General features: G+C 40.8%; 1 protein-coding gene across 5 annotated transcripts in view; it reads right to left on the bottom strand.

Moving 5' to 3' along the window:
- Positions 1 to 22,901, bottom strand: part of PTPRM (protein tyrosine phosphatase receptor type M) — a 650,734-nt gene that overhangs the window by 110,281 nt on the left and 517,552 nt on the right. For 4 of the 5 annotated variants that reach the window (XM_070420639.1, XM_070420640.1, XM_070420641.1 and 1 more), the window contains 3 exons: positions 17,492 to 17,643; positions 13,982 to 14,056; positions 8,918 to 9,105 (listed from right to left, as the gene is read on the bottom strand). In XM_070420639.1, the coding sequence (XP_070276740.1) occupies positions 8,918 to 9,105; positions 13,982 to 14,056; positions 17,492 to 17,643 (415 nt within the window). Of the gene's footprint in view, positions 1 to 8,917; positions 9,106 to 9,810; positions 9,823 to 13,728; positions 13,756 to 13,981; positions 14,057 to 17,491; positions 17,644 to 22,901 lie in introns of all 5 variants that reach the window. The other variant, XM_070420643.1, reaches the window with a different exon arrangement.

Here is a 22,901-nt window from a genome sequence, read left to right as displayed (position 1 = left end):
ATATTTATCCGAAAATGTTTAAACATATGGTTGGCATCCAATGGGTAACATAATCAGAGAACCATGTCCATGCTTGCTATTTTTAAAATATATTTTTGTTGATTTCAGAGAGGAAGGGAGAGGGAGAGAGAGATAGAAACATCAATGATGACAGAGAATCATTGACCGGCTGCCTCCTGCACGCCCCATAGTGGGGAGCAAGCCCGCAACCCGGGCATGTACCCCAACAGGGAATAGAACTGTGAACCTCCTGGTTCAGAGGTCGACGCTCAACCACTGAGTCATGACAGCCGGGCATGTATGCTATTTTCAAACGATCAGTATTGATAAGGTTCAAGTTGGTCAGCACAGTTTTTTTTTCCTGGTTAAATGCCACTAACTAATTTGATCCTATGTGATGATTTGTATCATCTGAGCATATGTTTTTAATAGTTTTATCTATTTTTAATTTCATTTCTATTTCTAGGAGTATATGTGTTCAAACACATAGAAATCAATTCAGCAAATATAAAGTAACTTAACAGTATTTGTCAAATATCTATTGAATCAATCAATAAATCAATTTATATCTTACTGTATATTAGTTAATATACTGCCTACTGTAATATAAATACATTGCCCACTGCATTATCAATGAATATAATGTTGACTGCATTATCAATTGATATGCTGCCTGCTATGTTATTCAAACACAGAGTCATGAGACTGTGAAGGGAATGGTTGTCCCTGGTTGAGAGGTCAGGGGAAGCATCAAGAAGAGGTGATATATGAGTTGGGTCTGAAAGGACTTGGTGAGTGCAAAAGGAGCAAGAAGTCATCCTAGGCAGAGCCACAACCCGAAGCTCAGCTCAGAGTCAAGAAGGTGTTAGGAGTGTGAGATGGCAAGTCACTCAGAAGAGCCAGACCATAAGGCACCTGGTGGAAAGTAGCTGTGACTAAAATGAAAGCCTGGGATACAGGCTGAGGTCACGTCATGGGGGCTGAGCATGCCATGCACCGGAGTCTTTATTTCTGGAAAGAACTCATGGCAGCTATTTGAGCCTTAGTCAAACGTGATAAAACGTCTATGTTTTACGAAGAAAATTGGTAGCAGAGTGGAGGACAGGTTTGAAGAGGGAAACTGAATGTCAAGAAATAAGTTACCATGGTGCAGGCCAGAGATGAGGGCCAGGGAGTGGGAACTGAGAGGAAGGGATGGAACTAAAAACTGTGGGGAGAGAAAGCAGTCAGGACTTGTGACCTGCTGATGGAGGTGAAGGAGAGGGAGGGGCAGTGACGGAACTCACTAGACCAAGTCAGTGGGAGGTGATACCATCTGAGTGGTACCACATATTCGTGAGGTCAGCAGGTGCTAGGGGCATTTACAGTCCCTTCTGGCCGGGTCCTGTGGCCAATGGCATCTGACACTGAGAGCATGTTAACAAGTGGGAAAAGCGCTTAACTCCCCAGGGCGGAAAAACATTCTAATACCCAGCTTCAAAATAAAAGCCAGACACCTGACTAGAAGTGCCTCAAACAAACTAGAAAATGTCTACTGTCATGAACTATCATCAGAGGGAGGATGGACAGTCATAGGAAATAACAATTTTTAATCAAATTTTCTGAAGTTTGAGCTTACACATGATATTATCAGAGGCACAGGCCAGAGGAAACTGTATTTAAAACAATCAACTAACACCTAAGAGGTCCTGAAAGCTACCATGACAAAATGGAGCGGGCAACAAATAAAACAAGACACTTTCATAATTGTAGTTTAGAAAATAAACACACCAGGTATTCATGGTACAATCCACCCTATTGTACTATTTAAAACCATGCAGAAACGTTTATCTACAAGAAAGTGAGCATAATCACATACACTTGACTTGCCCTAAAGAGCTTGAAGCAACCTCAAAATTCAGATAGACGTTTTTGTCATTTTGTTATGGGCCTGGCTCTGCATCACCATCATAATTATAGGAAAAAACACATCAAAACTCACTTGGCTGCCGCAGCCACTGGAGGCGCAGCTGTGTGATTCTTAATGCGTTTACAGTGCTTGCCAACGCTCCCCACTCCCCGTCCTTAGCTTTCAATGGTTTTGTTTGTTTTGTTTCCTGTGGGATAGAAAATAACCTGCACTGATTGTGGCAATTGATTGACTCAGCTGGTGCCTGAGAATATGAAATAGGAACTGAAAAGCACATCTGAAGAGTGTGTGGGCTGGAGGTGAGCGAAGCGGGTGCCTCCACCCCGGGCTGCGCGGACGCACAGAACCAGCTGTGTCAGGCCATGGTTCTATCAGCCGAGTATCACACAGTACCTATTATTCCACCTGCCCTGTCTCCGTTTTCAAAACTCAGCCCCTGCTCTTAAAATTTTTCCAAAGGTACATGCCACTCTCCCTCTGCCAGTAACCTCCCACAGGGGAGCGACTAGGCACCTGGCTCCTCTCCTCTGGGTCTGTTGTCAGCCCATCTGAGACGGGGCCTGTCTTCCCAGCCAAGGGCCTGCCCCGTCTAAGGGCATCTGAACGGGCGATCATAACCGCAACCTCCACAGAGACGGGGTGGTTTTCAGGATTTTGTTGGTTTCTTTGGCTTGCCTGGGAGGCAAGTAAATATAAAACAGATTTTGCAGGGCAAGTGAGATGTTTTAACGATAAGTCCTTCTTAAGTTGTCACAACTTTGTCAAATACATAGTAGTCCTTCCCTTACCCATGGTTTCACTTTCCACAGTTTGTTACCTGTGGTTAACCGTGATCCAAAAATATTAAAGGGAAAATGACAGAAATAAACAATTCATAAGTTTTAAATTGAATGTCGTTCTACATAGTGTGATGAAATCAAGTGCATTCCCACTCCATCCGGCCCAGGACATGAGTCATCCATCCCTTTGTCCAGTGTCTCCGCTGCATATGCTTCCCGCTCATTGGTCACTCAGTGGCCCTTAGTTATCATACTGACTATGTGCTATCTCAGTGCTTGTGTTCAAGTAACCCTAATTTTACTTAATAATGGTCCCAGAGCCATTCATATAACTTCTGTTATAGTATATTGTTATAATTGTTCTATTTTATTATTAGCTACTATTGTGAATCTCTTAATGTGCCTACCTTATACATTAAATTGTATCATAGGAATGGATGTAGTGCCATTTGTGTTTTTCAGGTTGCCCTATCTAGGAGCAGTTTTAATTAAATTGCTGTCCTTCCTTTCTTTTAATTTTACAACGAGAGAAAAATGTACTCTTTCAGAATCACATGACTGTTTTCGTACTGAAGGTTAGTCTCTTTCTGCTTGGATCCCCAGAGATGGAGAATGAGTTAAAAACAAGACAAAACCGAGGACCAAAGGCCTTTTGGGGACTAGAGAAGGGGCGAATCTCACCTTCCAGCCCTGCAGGGCCACCGGGAAGGGGGGACCGCTCCTGTCTCACTACTATGGCATGTGGGGCACTGCAGTCAAACGCTGCAGGAGCAGAGAGCAGTGGTGGGCACAGGTCAGCATGTCTAGGACCGCCCTGTGGGTGCAGGGTATAGCTGCTGCATCCTGGCCAGCCACCCTCTTTCCCTCCAGGTCATACAGGCCCAGAAGTCTGTAGGTGCAGGACGGCTCAGTTCTCACGGTTTCCCTTCAGTGCAGCCACCTCCATTTTTCATTTTTTGAAAACCCATAGATTTTCCCAAGGGGTTAGCACACACCACTCTACTTGTTGGGAAAAAGAACCCGCTCCTCTTTCACAGCAAAGCAAATAAACTTGCCCTTTCCCCTCCGTCTTTCTCCAGAGATCCCCATCCACTCTCCACAGACAATATGCCATTTTCTGTTCAATTCAACCTGTTTACTTTTCTACTGTGATTCATGTCTGAGTTTCTTTTGAATCAAATTATTGCATTTCCCTAGTGAGACATGCCATACGACGATCTTGTTAGAACAAAATCAAATACAAAATTTGCACTGAGCTCCGCGCCATCTCATCCCCACCACATGTTTTCCCTTTTGTTTGGACACACTTCTGTTGTCTACTTGAACAGTAATAAATCCTTCCCGTGTTTAGGCCAATTTTCAGACATTTCTGTCTTGGAAAAGATAAAGACGAATTGGTTGAATCACTATCAACAGAGAAAAAGTCACTGTTTCAAAACTATTTACAATCTAGATGGCAGGTTTTCCCAATGTACATGGATTGAAGAAAACCAGGAAGACCAACTGGATGATTACGCTGAGTCACAGTAGCAACTGGGGACTCCCTTGACATTTATCCCCATGTTTGCTCCAGTACTGAAGTAATTCATTGCTTCAACAAGTGTCCAAGCCAAGCATGCCATAGCATTTCTGAACAGGGCAGAGCGATGGAGTTCATATTATACTTTCTCTATGATACATTTTCCTCTCCCTTTTCTTTCTTGGGTGTTGATTATTATCTTTCGATCAATTCCTGTGTGCCTTGTACAGATAATGTTTAACAATTAAGCTGTTTGTACTAAATAGATCTTCATCCAAGTACAGGAATGAAACTCATGTTATCTGTGTCTTTCTTCTTTTCCCATGCTTCCAGAATGATGTCCAAGTCCAAGCTCTCTAGTAGGACACACGGGCCCTTCATGATTAGAGCCCTGACTACCCACACCGCCAGACCCTCCTAGGATTCAGGCCAGTTTCCCAGTGCACCCTGTTCTACGTTGTGTCTACCTGAAAGCTGCCCTCTTTCACCTTCTCCTGGCCAACTCCCACTCATCCTTTAAGGAAGAGGTCATCCTAACTCAGTGCTGCACCCCAGACTGGCTCAGATGTCCCCAGTGGCCTTAAAAGCACCACTGCAAGTCTCTCTTGTGAGGTTTAACCCACTGCATTTGCTATGTGGTTGCTTTCTCCTGCAGAGTGAGTTTCCAGAGGGCAGGGTGCAGTGTCAGATTCGCACTGCCTGTTCAGTGTTCTCTGGTAAATTAAGTGCAATTTATTAAATTAAACTTTCTCCTAAACCCTGCCTTGCCACAAACACCACTAGAACCTTTTTTTCTGAGAAGAGTATTCAGTGGTCTCCAGTTACACCATTCCTTGGGACTTTCCTAACAGATATGAAAATACTATTTTAGCAATTAAAGGTGATAGCATAGATTTAAAAATACTTATTTCCTCAGTTCTCAAACTTTATTCACATAATCAAACCTACCTACTATGTAAGTTACTTTTTAATGGGAGCTTTTGATAATATATGATAAATAGTAGGGAAATTACCTAGCCCTATAGCAGTGGTTCTCAACCTTCCTAATGCCGTGACCCTTCAATACAGTTCCTCATGTTGTGGTGACCCCCAACCATAAAATTATTTTCGTTGCTACTTCATAACTGTAATTTTGCTACTGTTATGAATCGTAATGTAAATATCTGATATGCAGGATGTATTTTCATTGTTACAAATTAAACATAATTAAAGCATAGTGATTAATCACAAAAACAATATGTAATTATATATGTGTTTTCTGATGGTCTTAGGCGACCCCTGTGAAAGGGTCGTTCAACCCCCAAAGGGTCGTGACCCACAGGTTGAGAACCGCTGCCCTATAGCTAAAGCAAAAATGTACTGAGCCCTTTCCATAAAGTGACTGGCTCACTGTATCCTCAGAGTGCTGAACACAAGAGATGACAGATGTACTGAACCGCAGTGTGTCACCGTTTCCCCATAAAGGACACCCTGTGAACTTCTGCTTTTGAATCTTATATAGGGTAGGGCAAAAGTAGGTTTACAGTTGTAAATATGCAAAAGCAGTTTATTCTTGTGTTCTTATTTATTAATGTACTGTTTTCCAGATGAACATTTGTAAATCTGCTTTTGTCCCACCCTGTATTAGTATTCTCCTCTTTTCCTAGCTAAGACTTCAACTGAATGGCAGATACTGTTCTAGCGTTCATGATGCATTAAGTGGGTTAATCCTCATACAACCTTATGAGGTTGATACCATAGTTACTTCATTTTACAGATGAGGAAACTGAGGCCCAGAGAGGTTAGACAACTTGCTCAAGGTAACACAGCTAGTATTAGGCAACAGAGTTGAGTTGCCATATAGGCAGGCAGTCTGGAGCCAGAGCCCATGCCCACACCACGGCCTCTCAGTATTTGCCCTGAGGGATTCACACTACGCCAGGCTGCACAACACTCCTGACTCCTGGGACATGTTAAAGGGAAGATACACACTTCACAGCACCATTCAAAGAGGTACCTTTGATTAGAGTTCTAAAGCCAAATAAACGTAAAAAGTAATAGCCTGAGGGCTTCTAGATTCATACTAGAATAAATATTCCCTAAGATTAGAGAATGTAGAGCACAGTAAATACAGCCTGGACAGCTCCTTTAATTCCCATCAGCCTGGCCGTGCCTCTAGAAAAGACCTGGGCATGTGATTCAGTGACACATGCAGGCAAGGATGGCAAAGGTAGGACTCCAGGCTTGAGGTGAGACACAGCTTAGCAAGCGTCCGTCTCCCTGCAGCCACTGCACAGGTTTCCCCACCCACCAGCATCCTTCCTCACGTCCCATCTCCTCTGCCCCACCAGGGTCCTCCTGCCAACATCAGTACCTTGCCCTCCCCTGACCCCCGGGGAGGGGTATTTAATAATCTGAAAATCACTCAGTGCTAGGCTTATTCTTAACAGAATTTTCCATTTCATATTTCTCTCAATAGCACCTGCTTATTTGTTCCTGCTTCTCTCTCTAGTATATGTTCTTTTTTCCTTCTTTCTTTTTCTTTGTTTTATAATGGTTTTGGTGTTGAAGCATTTACTTCAGTCCACAGCTTTATGGAGGTATAATTGATATATAACATTATGTAAGTTTAAGATCTATAATGTGATGATTTGGTATACTTGTCCATATTACTTTTAAGCAGTCCTTTCTGATCCACTGACTAGCTAGAATGAGAAAGAGTATTTAAAATGTAATTAATTAATAAATCATTTTATTTCAAAGTATAACTACTCAGTGAATCATGAATTATAATATGCTTAAAATGAGTATAATTGTTTGCACTTACAAGCCATATTTCTGCAGGATCTCTGAATAGAAAATATGTTTTTGCACACTTACAAATATATATCAAATATAATGTGTTATAGGAAGTGCCAAGGTAGGTATTTTTAAATAGTCCATGAAAAATTATCAGGTTACTTTATGAATTGTTATTTGAGCCTATAACTAATCTCTTTGACATTAATATCTTTAATAAACATTTGAGTAATATTTGCATTCAGAACTCAGACATCACTTCTATTCATTAGGCTTATATTTTCTCAATAACCTAATTTTGTCTTTCATAAGATATTAATGCTTTTGGAGTCTTACTCTTAATCCTATTAATTCCTAAGCTAGCTTCTAAAAGTGCATGAGGAAATATGCAAAGGCAGTCAATTTCACTGAATTATAAATCACTAAAGGTAAAACTAAAATAACCACTAAATAATAATTCCAGGGTTGCTAAATGCAGTACTTCATCTGAAAATATTTCCTGGACTGAAATCAAACCCTTGGGGCTTGGTTTGAGTTCATTTTCTTGGCTTTGTTGTCCCTGAACACAGGTCCACTGGCAACATACAAGGATGCACATGTCAGCAGACAAAGTGTGTCTATTTGTCTGCGTTGGACTGAAGACCTAGACTCAAAAGAAGATCAGCCATTGCAGTGGTATGGCTCTCACTGCTTTAAGGAGCCTGGCCAGTAAGCTTGAAAATGGAGCTAAATCTAAGACAACACGGCACCTGGAACAGAACATGAAGTATCAAGTGATCCTTAAGAGGAGATGAAGCAGTTTGAAACTTGTAGGAAATGTAGATGGTAGGAACTGATTTAAAAATGCTCTCATTCCAGACAAAATGTTCTCCAATTGTGAGCTAGTCAGGTCAATACGGCACCAGAAACACATTCTAAGATTAAAAAACCACATAACTATATAATTCTATTTTTGTTTTTCTATTTTAGAGAGTGGAAGGGAGAGGGAGAGACACAGAGAGAGAAACATCGATGTGAGATACATTGGTTGGTTGCCTCCCGCATGCCCTGACCAGGGCCAGGGATCAAGCCTGCAACCGACGTATATGCCCTTGACGAAAATCAAACCTGGGACCCTTCAGTCTGTGGGCTGATGCTCTATCGACTGAGCCAAACTGGCTAGGGCGAACCCTATTTTTACTATAAGCACGCTACCTTTTCTTCACCAGTGACTGTGACCTAATTTTAACAAGGTAAAAAGAGAAACCTACTCCCCCAACTTGGTCACTCAAGTAGCATGGGCTTCTTTGAATCAGACTTCTTCAAATCAATTCATTCTTTTTAGTTCTTGAACGACTTTCCAAAATAACTGGTCAATGACAGAGGCCGTGAAAGAGATGAGCCCTACATTTTACACAGGGTCAGAGAATGTTGCCACTCCTGGAAATGTCCTGACGCTGTCACACTAGATCCTGGGTCAGCGACGTGCTCCTGGGCTGGCTGGACAATCACAGCCGTTACAACGATGACACTAGCCAGTCCCTCTAATCTCCACCACATGGCACGGCTGGTTGTCTATAATTGTTTTAAGTGGGTAGTTTCTTCCTGAGATAACTATACAAAATTATCAGGACTTAACATCATATTTAATTATAGGAAAAGCCAACAAAGTGATCAAGAATGAGGAAGAGAGCCTGGTGGGCCTCTGTTTTCATTGCATTTATACAGAATGAGGGAAAAGGTGAAGTGGCCCTCCTTTTTCCATTGAATGTACGCTAGCTTCCTAGTAATACATCTCCCCGCCAGATGGAAATGGAGCCATGGCTGGAATACCTGGGCTCCTTCCGGCAGCCCTCATGGGGCCCGCTGGCTGACTGAGTGAGCTGGGAGCACAGTGCCTGGCATGATGCCCAGGAAGGCTGAGAGGGGCCCTGCTGCTGAGCTCATGCTCACCTCGTATTCCTCCTTGAAGCCGTAGCCCTCGGCGCACTTCATCTGCGTGATGTGTTGGAGCAGGTCTGCTACCCGGATGGCGGGGTGCAGCTGCCCCGTCTGGTAGGGCACTTCGGCCGCCTCGCGCTTCTTGTACGTGTGCGACTGCACCAAGCTGCTGGTGTCACTGGCCATCGTGTGGGTTTCATCTAGGAGAAGAAGGTAAGGAGAGAGTGAGGGTGAACCAGCAGGCTATGTCAAAGTCACTGAAAATGCTAAGAAGTGGTACTGACATCCCCTCAACCTATAGCTGCAATAACCCCGACAATGGCTTAGCAAAATAGAAAAGTTAAATGTTTAGAAATTTAAATGGGATTGACAATACTGATAGGAATGAGGCAGAAATCTTGCTTTTTACAAAGCAGTCCAAACGATCTATTTCTTTTACAAAGTTGGTTGGTAAGAACCCTTTAGCCTCTGGGTGCTAAGTTTATAGAAGTTTCAAGTCTGAAACTTCATCAAGGCTTGGTATTAAACCAGTCTTGGATTTCTTCTGAAGATTAGTTATCTAACTTGTATGATGAAGAAAATGAACTCTGTACAAATGTTCTGTGAGCAAAATAAAAGAGCACAAAATGGTGTGGCTTATAAAGCTTGCAATGAGAATGGACTTGATATACGAAATCAAAGAAAAGCGGAAAAGGAAAGGGAAGTGATGAGTCACTTTGCATGCTCCAGGATCAGAAAGCTTGACAAAATACTGTGGACCAGCACATCACACATGGAATGTTCTATAGGAGCTAACATGCAGGCTGACACGCAGCAGAGCCAGCTGGCTTCATCAGGGTCTACAGATGAGAAACACACCCCCATTCCCTCCACACCTTCTCCATGGGGCGAATGGGAGAACTTACCATTTATTGGCACTTTTAAGAAGATACATATCAGGAGAAAAGAGGAGAAAAAGGAAACAGGGCATAAGCAATGATACTGTGTGAATAATTACAGGTAGTTTTTATTTTGTGCTTTAATTTGACAGTTAAGTTTTCTATACAGAGGTGGTCAGAGGGCAAAGCCTCAAGTCTCCCCTCTCGTAAGGATGGAGGTGTTTATGTACTCTATTCAAAAAGGAGTTAAAGAAGTATCACAATTGCTTCTCATCCCCCAAGAACCAAGTAACGACTAAGGCTTCTTATTTGAATTTCTGAAACAGGTCAACCAAATTGTACTACAAAATTAATGTGAAAATTTGGTCAAATAAGCCTAAAGAGTCTGTGTTTTGATGGAAGACTACTAGTAAATTAGATGAATGAACTGCAGAAATTGTAGCTATTAAAAATGTCTTATGTAGGAAAGTGCTATTAGATTAAGAGTTTCAAATTCTACAGGTTAACTCATAATAATGCTGAATCCCTTTAGCTGTTTTATAATTGAGAATGTGTCTCATCAAAATATAATGCAAAGTCACTTAAAATGAGGATAATAAATAAGAATCTATTTCAGGTATAAATAATTAAATTTGTTCATTTTTTTTTTTAAATTAACAGATTGTTTATCAATAGGGAATTCAGCTATGGGGTTTGTTTTTTAAACTGAGAAGTTCAGGTCCAAAGGAAATTTAGCTCAAGGGAGCTTGATTAGCTGGGCCTGGTTTTGAAACCTCACTTCTATCTGCATTGCAAAGCACCTGGGGATGCATGGTATGAAAGGTGGTACACAAGTGTGTAGCTATGTCGCTGTTGCTGAAATGGCACCTGGATCACTACAAGGTGGCTAAAGACACAAAGACAAAATAAAAAGGGTGGTAAGTTGATTTTATGATTTTTTTTTTCATTTGGAATTACTTTGAAATTTAGAAATTCCTGTTCTCATTTTATTAGAACTGTCACAAATAAACCGAGAAATTTTCAAGTCAGGTTTGCTTGCTGGCAACTGCCAAGCTCATAAAGTGGGATACAGGATTGCTACGGAAGTACTGAATCCGCTGAGCTTTAGCTACCCCAGTAGAAAGTTTCTTCTTATACTAAAATAAATGGAACATTAATTAGTTCCCCACCTGTGCCTCTCTCGTCCCCTCACTTTTGCACCTTTTGGGATGAACATAATTAAATGCCCTCCATTGTGGACTGACCTTCTAAACTTCCCCTAAATTAATCATCTGGGCCTCTTAAGTGGATACGCTGGTGACCAAGCAGCGCTGTGATCCAGGGCTGGGCATTCTTGCAAGTTTTAACCATGTGGTTAAAACCACTGTTACCACTGTATGCATCATCTCCCATGGCACTGTGACATCTCGGCCTCATTACCAGTGTGGATGTGTCCTAAAGCATTTAAACACTACTGAGACCATCTAAGAAAAGAGTACTTTTATCCAGCATTTAGATCTCAAAGAGGAAATAGGACGCTCCTTGTGCAATAGCTGTTATGAAATTGGGTCACCTAAACTAGTGGAAATTCTTGATTCCACCCACATTAGTGAGTAATCAGTGTCCACAACCTCTTAAAAAAGAATTATTACTGACAAAACATACAATTTCACATTAATTTCCTATGTTTGTTAAAATTTACCCATTGACATTTTTAAATTTAAAAGTAGGCATAATAGGAAATCAGAAATAAAATTTCTCACAGTTCTGATGGTTTTTTTAAGAACAGAGAATGAATGCTACCTATATTCTTTAATAAGCTATCCTGAATTTTCAACAAGCCAGCTAAAAAATCCTGAATTGAAATAAATGCTGTGTTTTTGAGGTCAGGGAGAATCGATCAATTGATCGACCCATCCATCTATTTATCTTATTTTTTTGCTAGAAAATGATGTACAGGCATACTAAAGCTCTATACATTAGTACGGGGGACCTTAGCCTGTGAGAATAAAAGATGGAGGAACAAGAAGATTTAATTGTGCCAAGCTTCGAGTCACAAGAAGCATTTCTTCCAAAGTGATATTAGTTCTACTCTCAGAAAGTACCAGAATGGATATACAGCCTATCTTCTTTCCAGTTTCAGGCGATAACCTCACTGATCCTGAGTATGCAATATACAGATTCACATTTGCACCAAATAACGTGGAAGAACAGTTCCCAAGCAGCACCATTTCTTACGGTGGTACATGTATAAGGTAGACATGGCTAACAGCTATTTGTCTATCCAGCTGACTTATTTTTCACAATGTGCATCATTTTTGCTCCTTGAATTGTCTGCTCAAATGATTCTCTCTCAGTAAAGAAGCCTAACCAACTTGAAAAGATGTCATTAGTGTTCATAATAACGAAGCAGCGACGTTAAAAAATGATATTTGTTTAATAAGCTTATCTAAATCCTGCTGTGAAACCTGAACATTTTTCTTCCCTCTGACAATGCGCAACTCAGCCCTCCCCGCTCGCAGCTCCCCCAAGGTCAGAATGTCTACCCGAGGAACCGAGGAACCAGGAATGAATGGCATGGCACACAAAGAAATGCAAATCTTTGCCTATCCGAAGATTCTGCAAATGTCATCTGCATGTAGATTGCATTGTTCAGGAGCCTAAGATTAGCCCACGCCCCCTCACTTATGAAAAGAATAAAAATGCAGCTTTTTTCCCTGATAGTTGGTATTAAAAGGTGAGAGCTTTAGTGGGTTTTGTTTGTTAGCCACCAAAATCATGCAAATTCAAAAATTCTGATTTATGTCCATTCTTATACTTCTGAGTTCATTTTTTCCTCAGGCAATGAATTTGCTTAAGCCCAGAAAAGACCATAAGAAAAACATAATCACCCTCTTTACAAAAATTGTAACAACTTAGAGGAAAGAGAAGCTCAGGGGTTGGGGGGGGGGAGGGAGTTATGTTGTAAAGATATAAACCACTGTAAAGAGAGTTAGGAGGCGTCACAGCTGAGGATGGAGCTCTGGCTAAAAGGACTTGCTATGTACCTTGAAGCCTTTTGTCTTGGGCTCCTTGGCAAGGTTAGTGGTAGAAAGAGAACACAGCCATGCTACACGCGGGTTATATGTGCGTCTCAAATGCAGTAGCAGCTCCTCCTGGTTTGGCAATGCCGTCTCATAGCCAGGTAATGCTATTTCTCCTCACCCTTCTTATACTGGACAAAAGGGATGTTTCCCACTTTCGTTCCCCACTGGGAACAGTTCTGCCCCACATTTTATTTCTAACTTTTTATCTCATTTCTAGTGACATCTGACACATAGTAAACCATGTGATTATAAAGTGCCATCTTGTCATTTAGCTGTTGGGAACATCAGCTCCTTTGAAATTCCACTGTGCTCACAGACACTTTGGAATGCTGGGTACTCTGAGTGTCTCTGAGGAGGGGCAAGGGGCCGAAAGGCTATTGTGATCATTTTTCTGCATGATGTTCAGCATACTGTAATTAGAAAAATGCTATTTTTGAAACTGAAGTTATTAGTGCTTAGCAGTAAGTGAAAATAACAAGCTATTTTCACTTTTACGACTGTCACATTGGACAGAATTCAGCTCTTGGAAGTAAACAGCTGAGTGATTACATACTGTGCTATTTTTCTGGGGTCAGACTTGACTTTAAGTTTGGAACACAGAAGGGACAATACTGGCGCTGGGATTGTTCATGTGAGCCTTTTGGTATCATTTCCAACATGCACGAGGCAAATCCTTCTTACCAATAGAGACTATCTGGAGAAAGTCTTTTTATTATCTACGTCCCCACTCTCCACCCCCCACCCGAGACCACCCACTACCCCCGTGTCCTACTTGCAATCCCTGCATCATACAGAATTAAAACTCCATTCTCCCAAAGACTGGCCACTGACTCTCTAAATTACTCCTGCAATAAACTGTGATAAAGGGAAATGTTCTCACCTAAAATTGCAGTTGGCACAAATGGGTCTGTCATACATCATAAGCAGGTCAATGCAGAGAAAGTAAAAAGAGAAAGAACAGTAAATGATTGATGAAAGGCCCCCCGATATTCCCACAGAAAGCCATAGAAAGCACCGGGTTATAAGACATCAGACACATTAAGCCCCTAAAGCATCATGGACAGCAAGGCGAGCACTGATTGAGTCTGACTGGTAGGGTTTATGAAAGACAAAACCACGGAAAAATCTGTTACCTGGGTAATAGGAATTAGGCACCGACGTACTCAGTGTGTTTGTCTTCATTGTGAAGGACGATGGTGAAGACACAGCTGTAAGTAAGAGAAAGGCTAGTCAGCGGATGTAGAGGCAATAATACCTGGAAGCATGGCACTCAGATCACTTCCAGGGACACCAGCTGGAGTAGACTTGACTGCAGAAACACATGGATTTACTGAAGTCCCTGTGGTAAATATTACCATTTCTGCTGTCTCTGGGGAACTACTTGTCTTTTAGAGAACAAGCTCCCTCTTATCACTTAAGCTTTTCTCACCACACAAACGAAGTAAAACCAATAACCACAGCTGCCATTTTGAATCAAGAAATTCATTAGACTTCTACTTTGACTTCTAGCCTTTGCCTGTAAATTCTGCTATCAAGTTGGACTGATCATGTGTCCACACATGGTTTTTATAAGTTGCAAAATCCACCACCCTCCTCATATTTTGGATACTCAGAGAACTTCCCACCATGCCCTGACCTGGTTTGTGGAAAATAAAGGTGAAGTGTCATGTGTGCTGCATGTCAGGTCAACTCTGCAGGCCCACATATTGTCCTATTTGTCTTTTCAATCTGTATACAATGCTATTATTTTGAACTATTCCTCTGAAACTCTCAAGAGTCAACCTTCTCTTCCTCTCTATCATTAAGAGGAAAGTCAATCCCATCCAATTTATCTGAGATTCCACTGTAATTGGATATTTCCCGTTTTTAGTTTGTTAATTCTCTTCAACGTCTTAATTGATTAGTGCTTTAAAAACACTTTAATTAAAGTGTTCAGATAAATAATTTTAATGTGCCCAAGCAGGTTAATGTAAGTCTAAATTTTAACTCCTGTAATGAAGGTATATGATTAGGTGTTGAGTTCCTACCCAGTTACATCATTGTATTATGGGAACCACTACCAAATCCTGATGGTATTGTATGTTATCTTTATTCTGATGACATGCTAATATATTTAGCTCTCCTGGAGAAGTTCCGTTAAGGATGGGTGGTCCTCCCGCGTTTATGTTTTTAAAGTGTAGAATTAGTGAATAATAGAGCAACAGTCAGAACGTAGGCTGCCTATTATTTACAATATATTTTTCTAAAATAGAAAAGTATCACATTTATAATACATGTTTATGGTAAGCTGCCAGGAAAAAAGAGAACAAGTGATGAAAATAAGAACGAAAAACCTGAGTACCTATAAAATATGCTAGGGTCATCAAGAATAATGCCTATTACCTGCAGACACTTTTACATGGTTGGAAAAATGTGCAAAGCAGACACAAAATAACCACGTTTATTTTCACCTTTAAATAAAAGGTATTTTAAATACTTTAGTTTTTTAGTAGACAAATTAATCTCATTCCCACTATACATATCTATTTTCCTCCTTTTTATGTGCAACTCCCATTTACTTTGGTGGATAGGTTACATATGCTTGTGTTTATTTTTAAATTGTCCGATCTCACTTTTCGCTGTCGCATTTCCAAAAGGTACTCCTTTCCCAACTGCTAGCACTTTGTCCCAACCTTAAAAGATCTCAGACATTCTCAGATTTGTAATAGGTTTAGGGCTGGAGCCTCAGTGGCCTAATGAACACTTTTCCTCCCTCAGTAACTGCTCTCTTATTTTAAAGGCATTAAGAGAGAGAGAGCATTATGATAAAATTTACTGTTGGAGTCACTCCCGGTAGATGGAATTTGATGAGATCTACTCATTGCTCAAAGAGTGGGAAGAAAATAGAATGCCTATTGCTTTGTTTCTTCTATTGGCTACATTGATGGGAGGCCCAAAATAATGCCTCATAGTGAATGAGCTGGCTTGGAAGCTGACGCCGGCTTCTGAGGCAGTCCTCTGTGCATGAGCATTTTTGGATTGCCACAGATACATTCACTTTTGAAAAAGTAATATCAAATTAAATTTCCTGTCCAGAGGCAAATATCCCCTGTTGTTCAAACTTCACAAGCCTAGAAAGTATTAATGTAGGTCTCTGCTCTTTGGGCAGGTAATTCCAAGTAAATTTATGCGTGAGGAATTGCACCATGAAATAGAAAATTTGGGACATTAATGGGCTATCCTGGAAAGTGAGAACATGTGGTCCCCTACATAATATCATTCAAGAAATAACTGCAACTACAAAAATTCTAACCTTGTCTGGGGTGGGAAGGGCTTCTCCCATGCCAGCCCACAACAAATGCATCATAAAGTGAAAAATGTAATATGTAGCTTGTGATGTACCACAGATTCTGTCACCTACATTGACGATGACAGGACAGGGCTAAGGACAATGACTAAGGACAAGGAGTGCTGGTCAAAGTCATATCTGCTGAACTCCTGCTCCACCAGGCTAGAGCATTATGATAAAGTTTATTGTGCATAAATGTAGCACCTCTAAGTAGGAACAGGTGGAAAACCGTAGCCACCACAGAGAGAAGTAGGCAACTGAACTCTATGAAGCTTTGCTGAATGTAGGAGAAAGGCAAGGCCTGGGAGAAGGCAGGTGTGGTGACAATATGGTGACTGGAGAGAGAAGTGGATGGGGGGAGCTACAGAATCAGAACAGGCCCAATGAGTGGTCAGGACACAAGCACACACTGTCCACCCTGCTATCTGTTCTCTTCCCCCAGAGACTAGACTCCTGTGCCTTTCAGCCACGAGGTTCCCAGCTTTTACACATTTTTATTAATGCACTTTTATCCCATCCCCATGCTGTCCTATAGCCTGGTCATGCAGCCATGGTGAGCAGCCGTCTGTGGCATGGATTTCACATGGTGAAGAAACCTCTGACCTTGAACCCAACAGGGCCGTGAACCACAGAGTCAGGTATACAACATGGGATTTACTTCTGGTTTCTGAGAAGATCACCAGGGACACAACAACTGCTCTTTTTGTATTTCGTATAATCAACATAATTGTTAGCTTCCTGAAATAATGCCTGTACCTGGATCACAGGTGTTAGTATGGGAAGGTATGAGCTGAGCTCGGCTTACCCACCTAGTGTGAAATGTAAGACTTGTGAAGTGGAAATACAGTTTAACTTATTAATTGCCACTGATAGCCCTATAATAAAGGCAGAACCTGTCAGCTGAAAAAATCATCAATTAACTGGTTACTGGCATTTAGTGAACTGTTTTATAGTAGGCTTCTCATGTGTAATTCAACGCCTGGTTAGCTTACAAATAGCATCTAAACAACAAAAGAATGATGAGAAGCATGTGCCTTCTTGGAGAGGAGAAAAGCCCTTGCTCTCTAAGTCTTTCCAGAACTGTAACTGTGGCCTCCTTTCCTCTGGGATCTGGACCTACCACCTGTACAATATCATCTCACCCAGGCGACCTATCGCACATGCAGAAGTTTCCAGGGCTGTTTAAAGGGACTCAAGAAACCAGTAAGACAAAAAAGAATTCTGAGGCAGTTTTTGGGTTTACAACCCCCAGTTCTATCTGGAATTCTGGAAAACCAGAGAGATGGATTAGAAGCCAAGAAACACGTGCACTTACATCTCCCATTCAGATTGTGGGTGTCCATGAAGGAGAATGCCTCGTCGCAGTTTGTGCCTTGCTCGGCATAGCTCTTGTCCATGGAGTTCACCATCACCGTCATCTCCTGCCGCGTGCTGCTCATGGTCTCCTTCCGCTTCTTGGCTAGTTTCCTTAGGACAGAGAGTTCATTATGTAGGCATGAGTCTGAATAAAAAATGGGATGCTGACATATGTATTGACAAACGATCAGGAATAACTTCTATTGAATTAATCGTATTCATTCATAACATTGATTTGTGGTGCCTTCTAGCTATCAGGTTCTCTGTCAGCTGCAGAGAGATGGTGATGAAAATCATCCACTGCCTATCCTCAGACATATCCACAGTGACGCTAGGGCTGTATGGCCTAAAACAGTTTCTGTTCTTGCTACTGTAACATAAATTAAAAGGGACAATGACCATTTTAATGTAGTACAACAGAATCATTTCTATTTACTGATATGCTTCTAGTTACTAACCTTTTACTAAATTATTTTCTTCATTTCTGTATTCAGTGCCAAAGAGTAGATCCCCCTAGTAAGTATATTTGCCAAACACAACTCTAATAGTCTAAGGATGAATCTAAGAGGCATATGGTAGAACTAATGAGCAGAGTGAGGTGAGGAGTGCATAAAGGGAGCAGGCGTGATGCAGAGCCACACAGGGGAGAGGAGCCCAGGCCGTGGGAGCCCTGGAGGGCAGCCCTCAACTCCCAGATAGCCATGGCACTGGACCAAACCCCAAAGGAGCCCAAATTAGTTCCCCATCAAGGTTTCTCAACAGAGCAGAAGGTAAAAAATTCTCAAGTTGTTGCCTACCCTCTACAGTGGAAGAAGAGGCAAAGGACTGAGGAAAGCAGAGAGATTTCCAGTTCTTCTGGAGGCACAGTTTAACACTGGCCTCTACATCAAGCATGTCAAACTCACATGCATTGTTTATTTGGTCCGTGTTAGCCTTTGAGTTTGACATGCTTGCTCTACATCCTTCTCATTGACTCAAAGTTCCTAATCTAAAGTTACAGATACCTGGACAAAAGCCATCAACTTAAGGAGAACTGACATACAAATAAACAGATCAAACATGTCTTTATAGCTGTTACCACGGAAGCTGGTTTTATGCACCAAAGACAGACAAAAATAGAATCAGAGATGGTATAAAGTGAAAAGTTTTAAGAGGACCATGGCACCATAATACCTAAAATATTATGTCCCAAAATATTCTAATTCTGCCTAAGCACATAGCAACATTTACCAAAGAAAATGGAAGCTCTTGACTCTGATTGACCTAGGACACAGCAGAATTTAAAGTAAGCCACATAATCAAAATCACCCCCATATTAGGTGATTGCTAATGCAATGTAAGGCATTGACAACATTAGACCATATGGACAATCTTTATCATCATTTCCAAATGCCACATAATCCAAATGCTTTCTTGCCTGTAGTTATAATAATCTTTTAATATCGTACTATGAGGGCAGAACTGTTTCATTAATAAGTTGCTCTTTTTAGTTCTAAAAGTTGTTGGGAAAAATCACCTGTAACTTCTCTGAGACAGTTCAAGTTGTAAAGATTTTGAAAAGTAAGCCAGTGTCACTCCTCTGGGTGCTGGCATTCCTCTGTCACCAGCAAGCAGACCATGATCATCTTCTCCAGAGCCCAGTTTTTCTAGGCAACCATGCTCATCTGAGAAGCAGGTTGGACTTAGATGTTCTCCATAGGTGTTCTGGACAGAGGCAGCACCAGGCTCAAGCTGTGGTTACAATAACACATTTTCTCTCCCTTTCTGAATTTGCCAGCTCATTGGAAAAGCATTCTTAGGCCAGGTCTCCCCAGGAACACTCAAGTAGAAGACTGAGATAATTAGCCCCATAATTCAGGCAAAATATCCCAATTTTGCTGGAATTTCTTTGACTTGCTTTGGATTAATTTATGCTGATTGCCTCTATTTTCTTTTGTTCCGACTATGAATAAAGCTCTAGCCAAGTTCATCTGATTTCCCTTTTTGTCTTTTCTTGCTTGTATTCCTCTGATCCTTACAGGTTAGGGAATGACAGTGAATGTACTTCTGGTGTTGTTGGTGGGAAGTGGTGGTGGATGGGGGAATGTGTGCACCAATGAAATGTTTATACTGCATTTCATTGAAGAAAGGTGAAGCCCTTTCTCCTCTATAATCCTCCCCGGTGTGAACCAATTTCAGTGATGTCATACTACACACTTCAATGGTGATCTTCTTTAAACACAAAAAGAGCCTTTTAAGGACTCAAGAGAACCTGTTCAAATCAAACAGAGATCTTCATGTGAGAGACCTACAGCTTTAAGCTCATATCCATTAAGCACATCCTCTATCTCCAAGAACCTTCTTCAAAACCCAGCTCACAATGTGCTCAGCAAGGCTTCCTGCATTAATCTGTCTCACCACATTTTTATTGGCATCAAATGTCACAAACACAAATACCTCACTAGGGCTAGGCAGGTGGCATAAGTAAGTGAAGTAGGTCCAAGACAACAAGGAGAGGTGGAGACTAGAGTAATGGAAGAGGGTGACAGCCACTTGGCTCCAAAAGTGATACCCCATGGAGGTCCCAGACATTGTAAATTTCAGGAGAAACTAGAAATCCAGACTTTATGTGAACTTAGTGTTATCTCATTTAATCCTAGTAACCTTATAAGAACTATTCTTACCTCCTGTTTTACAGATGATGCAACCCCATAACTAAATATTAGGTTTTGAAAAGTAGGATTACTTTACTAGCATCTAACCAATGCTTTATACAAAGCAGATGGTACCCAAAATTCTTGTTAATTGAAGTAATCATTGTCATACCAAACCATTAGAAAGGAGAGTTGTTCTATAGCCTAATTATCAAAGTACCTTGCCTGGTTATGAAGGGTGCAAGTTGTTGCTTGGGGTTTTCATATGTTCTTTCTTATACACAGCCTGATGCAGTAGTCCATAATTACATAATGGCTGAGGAAGGCTAGATTTGGAATTGAGGCTTGGGAATCTGGATAAATTGGAGTTTTCTCTTTCTCTTTTGCTCTCTCTCTTATAGGCTTTGTGTTTCCAATCTGTATTTTTTTTAAGTGAAACTTCGAAAACTGTCAGGAAAACTTTGTAAACAATGAAATAAAGTGTTTTGTGCAGGGAAACTCATAAAGTGGAAGCAATTTTCTTTGCAATCTTATCTAAAGACACAAGTCAATTTATTTCCCATTTGATTTTTAACAAATGATTTGCCTGAAATATTTTAATCTCAACTCTTCAAACTTGAACTGCATGAATCTCAAAGGCCCCTGTGACAATAAAAAAAAAGTTTTTGCCGACATGAAAAACGAATCATCAAGAATCAGTTTACAGTTCAGCATGCAAGAAGCTTGGAAGTCATCACTCTGTCCAAACAACAAATGAAGAGCTGAACAAACTGAAATCAACAACTTTTCTTAGACAATTCACCAGATAACTGAGGTCCCAGGACACACCACTCACCCCCAAATTACAGAGACAAACAGGTGGATACAGACAATTACAACTCACCAGAGCAGAAATCTCAGTGTGAACCCGCAATGGGGTAGGAAAACCTAAATCCTAATGGACACATTATTGGAGGTTCAGTGTGGACAAGTCTGAAACTTATAAACTCCAGGAGGGTCCATTGTTAGGGGCCCCCATACTTTTGTGAGTCTTACCCCCAGGAGCCCTACCAGGTCCTCATAGTAAAGAATGAACAACCCTTCTGTCCCCAGGTCTCTGGCACAAAGAGTAGAAAAATATCCATTTTGAAATACAGACAGTGAAAGATAGATTATGCTAACATTAATTAAAAGAAAGCAGGAGTAGCTATATTAATATCAGACATAGCAGATATCAGAGCAAGAAAAGTTATCAGGGCAAAGAAAGGCATTCCATAATTATAAAGGAGTCAATTCTCCAAGAAGACTTAACAATCTTTAACATGTGTGTGTCTAACAACAGAGCATCCAACTATGTGAGGCAAAAACTGATAGCACTGCAAGGAGAAATAGATGAATCCACTACAATAGCTGGAGACTTCAACACCCTATCAGGACTGGACAGATCCATGAGGCAGAAAAATCAGTAAGAACATAGTTGAACTCAACAGCACCATCAATCAACGTGATATAACTGACATCTATAGAACACTTCATCTGACAATACTAGAATACACATTCTTCTCAAGTTCACAGAGAATATTCACAAACATAGACCACATTCTGGGCATAAAAGACACTTTAAAATAGAAATAAAACAGAAATCATGCAATGTATGCTCTCAGACCACAATGGAATTAAACTACAAATTAGTAAGAGAATCCTAACTGGAAAACCCCACAATATGTGGAGATTAAACCAAACACTTCTTATTTATTTATTTATTTATTTTATTTATTTAATCAGGTGCATTTGCCTAAGACTTTGAATCAAGAGCTAATGACACAAAGACATAGGGTGTCCTAGCCTTTCTTTTTTTCACTTCTTAAAAATTATTTTTATTATGGAAAGTATTATAGATGCTCCCCTTCTCCCCTCCATTGACCCCCTCCATCCCGCTTCTACCCCCTTGCCAGGCCTTCACTGCATTATTGTCTGCATAAAAATCCTGGAAGAAACCACAGGCAGCAAAATCTCAAACATCTCTCATAGCAATATATTTGCTGAAATATCTCCTAGGGCAAGGGAAACAAAGGAAAAAATAAACAAATGAGACTACATCAAAATAAAAAGCTTCTGCACAGCACAAAAAACCAACAACAAAATGAAAAGGGATCCCACTGTATGAGAGAATATATTTGCCAGTGATACATCTGATAAGGGCTTAATTTCTAAAATGTATAAATAACTCATACAACTTAACCAAAGGAAGACAAAAAAATCCAATTAAAAAATGGGCAAAGGATCTAAACTGACTCTTCTCCAAAGAGGACATACAGATGACCAAGAGACATATAAAAAAATGCTCCAAGTCACTAATCATCAGAGAGTTACAAATTAAAATGACAATGAGGTATCACCTCACACCTGTCACAATGGCTACTATCAACAAATCAACAAATTACCAGTGCTGGCAAGGAAGTGGAGAAAAAGGAGCCCTAGTGCACTGCTGATGGGAATGCAGACTGTGCAGCCTGTGAAAACAATATGGAGGTTCCTTAAAAAATTAAAAATGGAATTGCCATTTGACCCAGTGATCCCACTTCTAGGAATATACTCTAAGAATCCCAACATACCAGTCAGAAAGAATATATGCACTCCCCATGTTCTTAGCAATACTATATACAATAGCTAAGATCTAGAAAGAGTCCAACCTCCCATCAGTAGATGAGTGGATAAAAGAGATGTGGTAGCATGCAGCTATAAAAAAGAAGAATC

Source organism: Myotis yumanensis, unplaced genomic scaffold (assembly GCF_028538775.1).
Source record: "Myotis yumanensis isolate MYYU_CA2020_CCGP unplaced genomic scaffold, mMyoYum1.0.hap1 SCAF_7, whole genome shotgun sequence".
Lineage (NCBI taxonomy): Eukaryota > Metazoa > Chordata > Mammalia > Chiroptera > Vespertilionidae > Myotis > Myotis yumanensis.
Note: the sequence above shows the minus strand (reverse complement) of the source record. Positions and strands in the feature narration are given on the sequence as shown.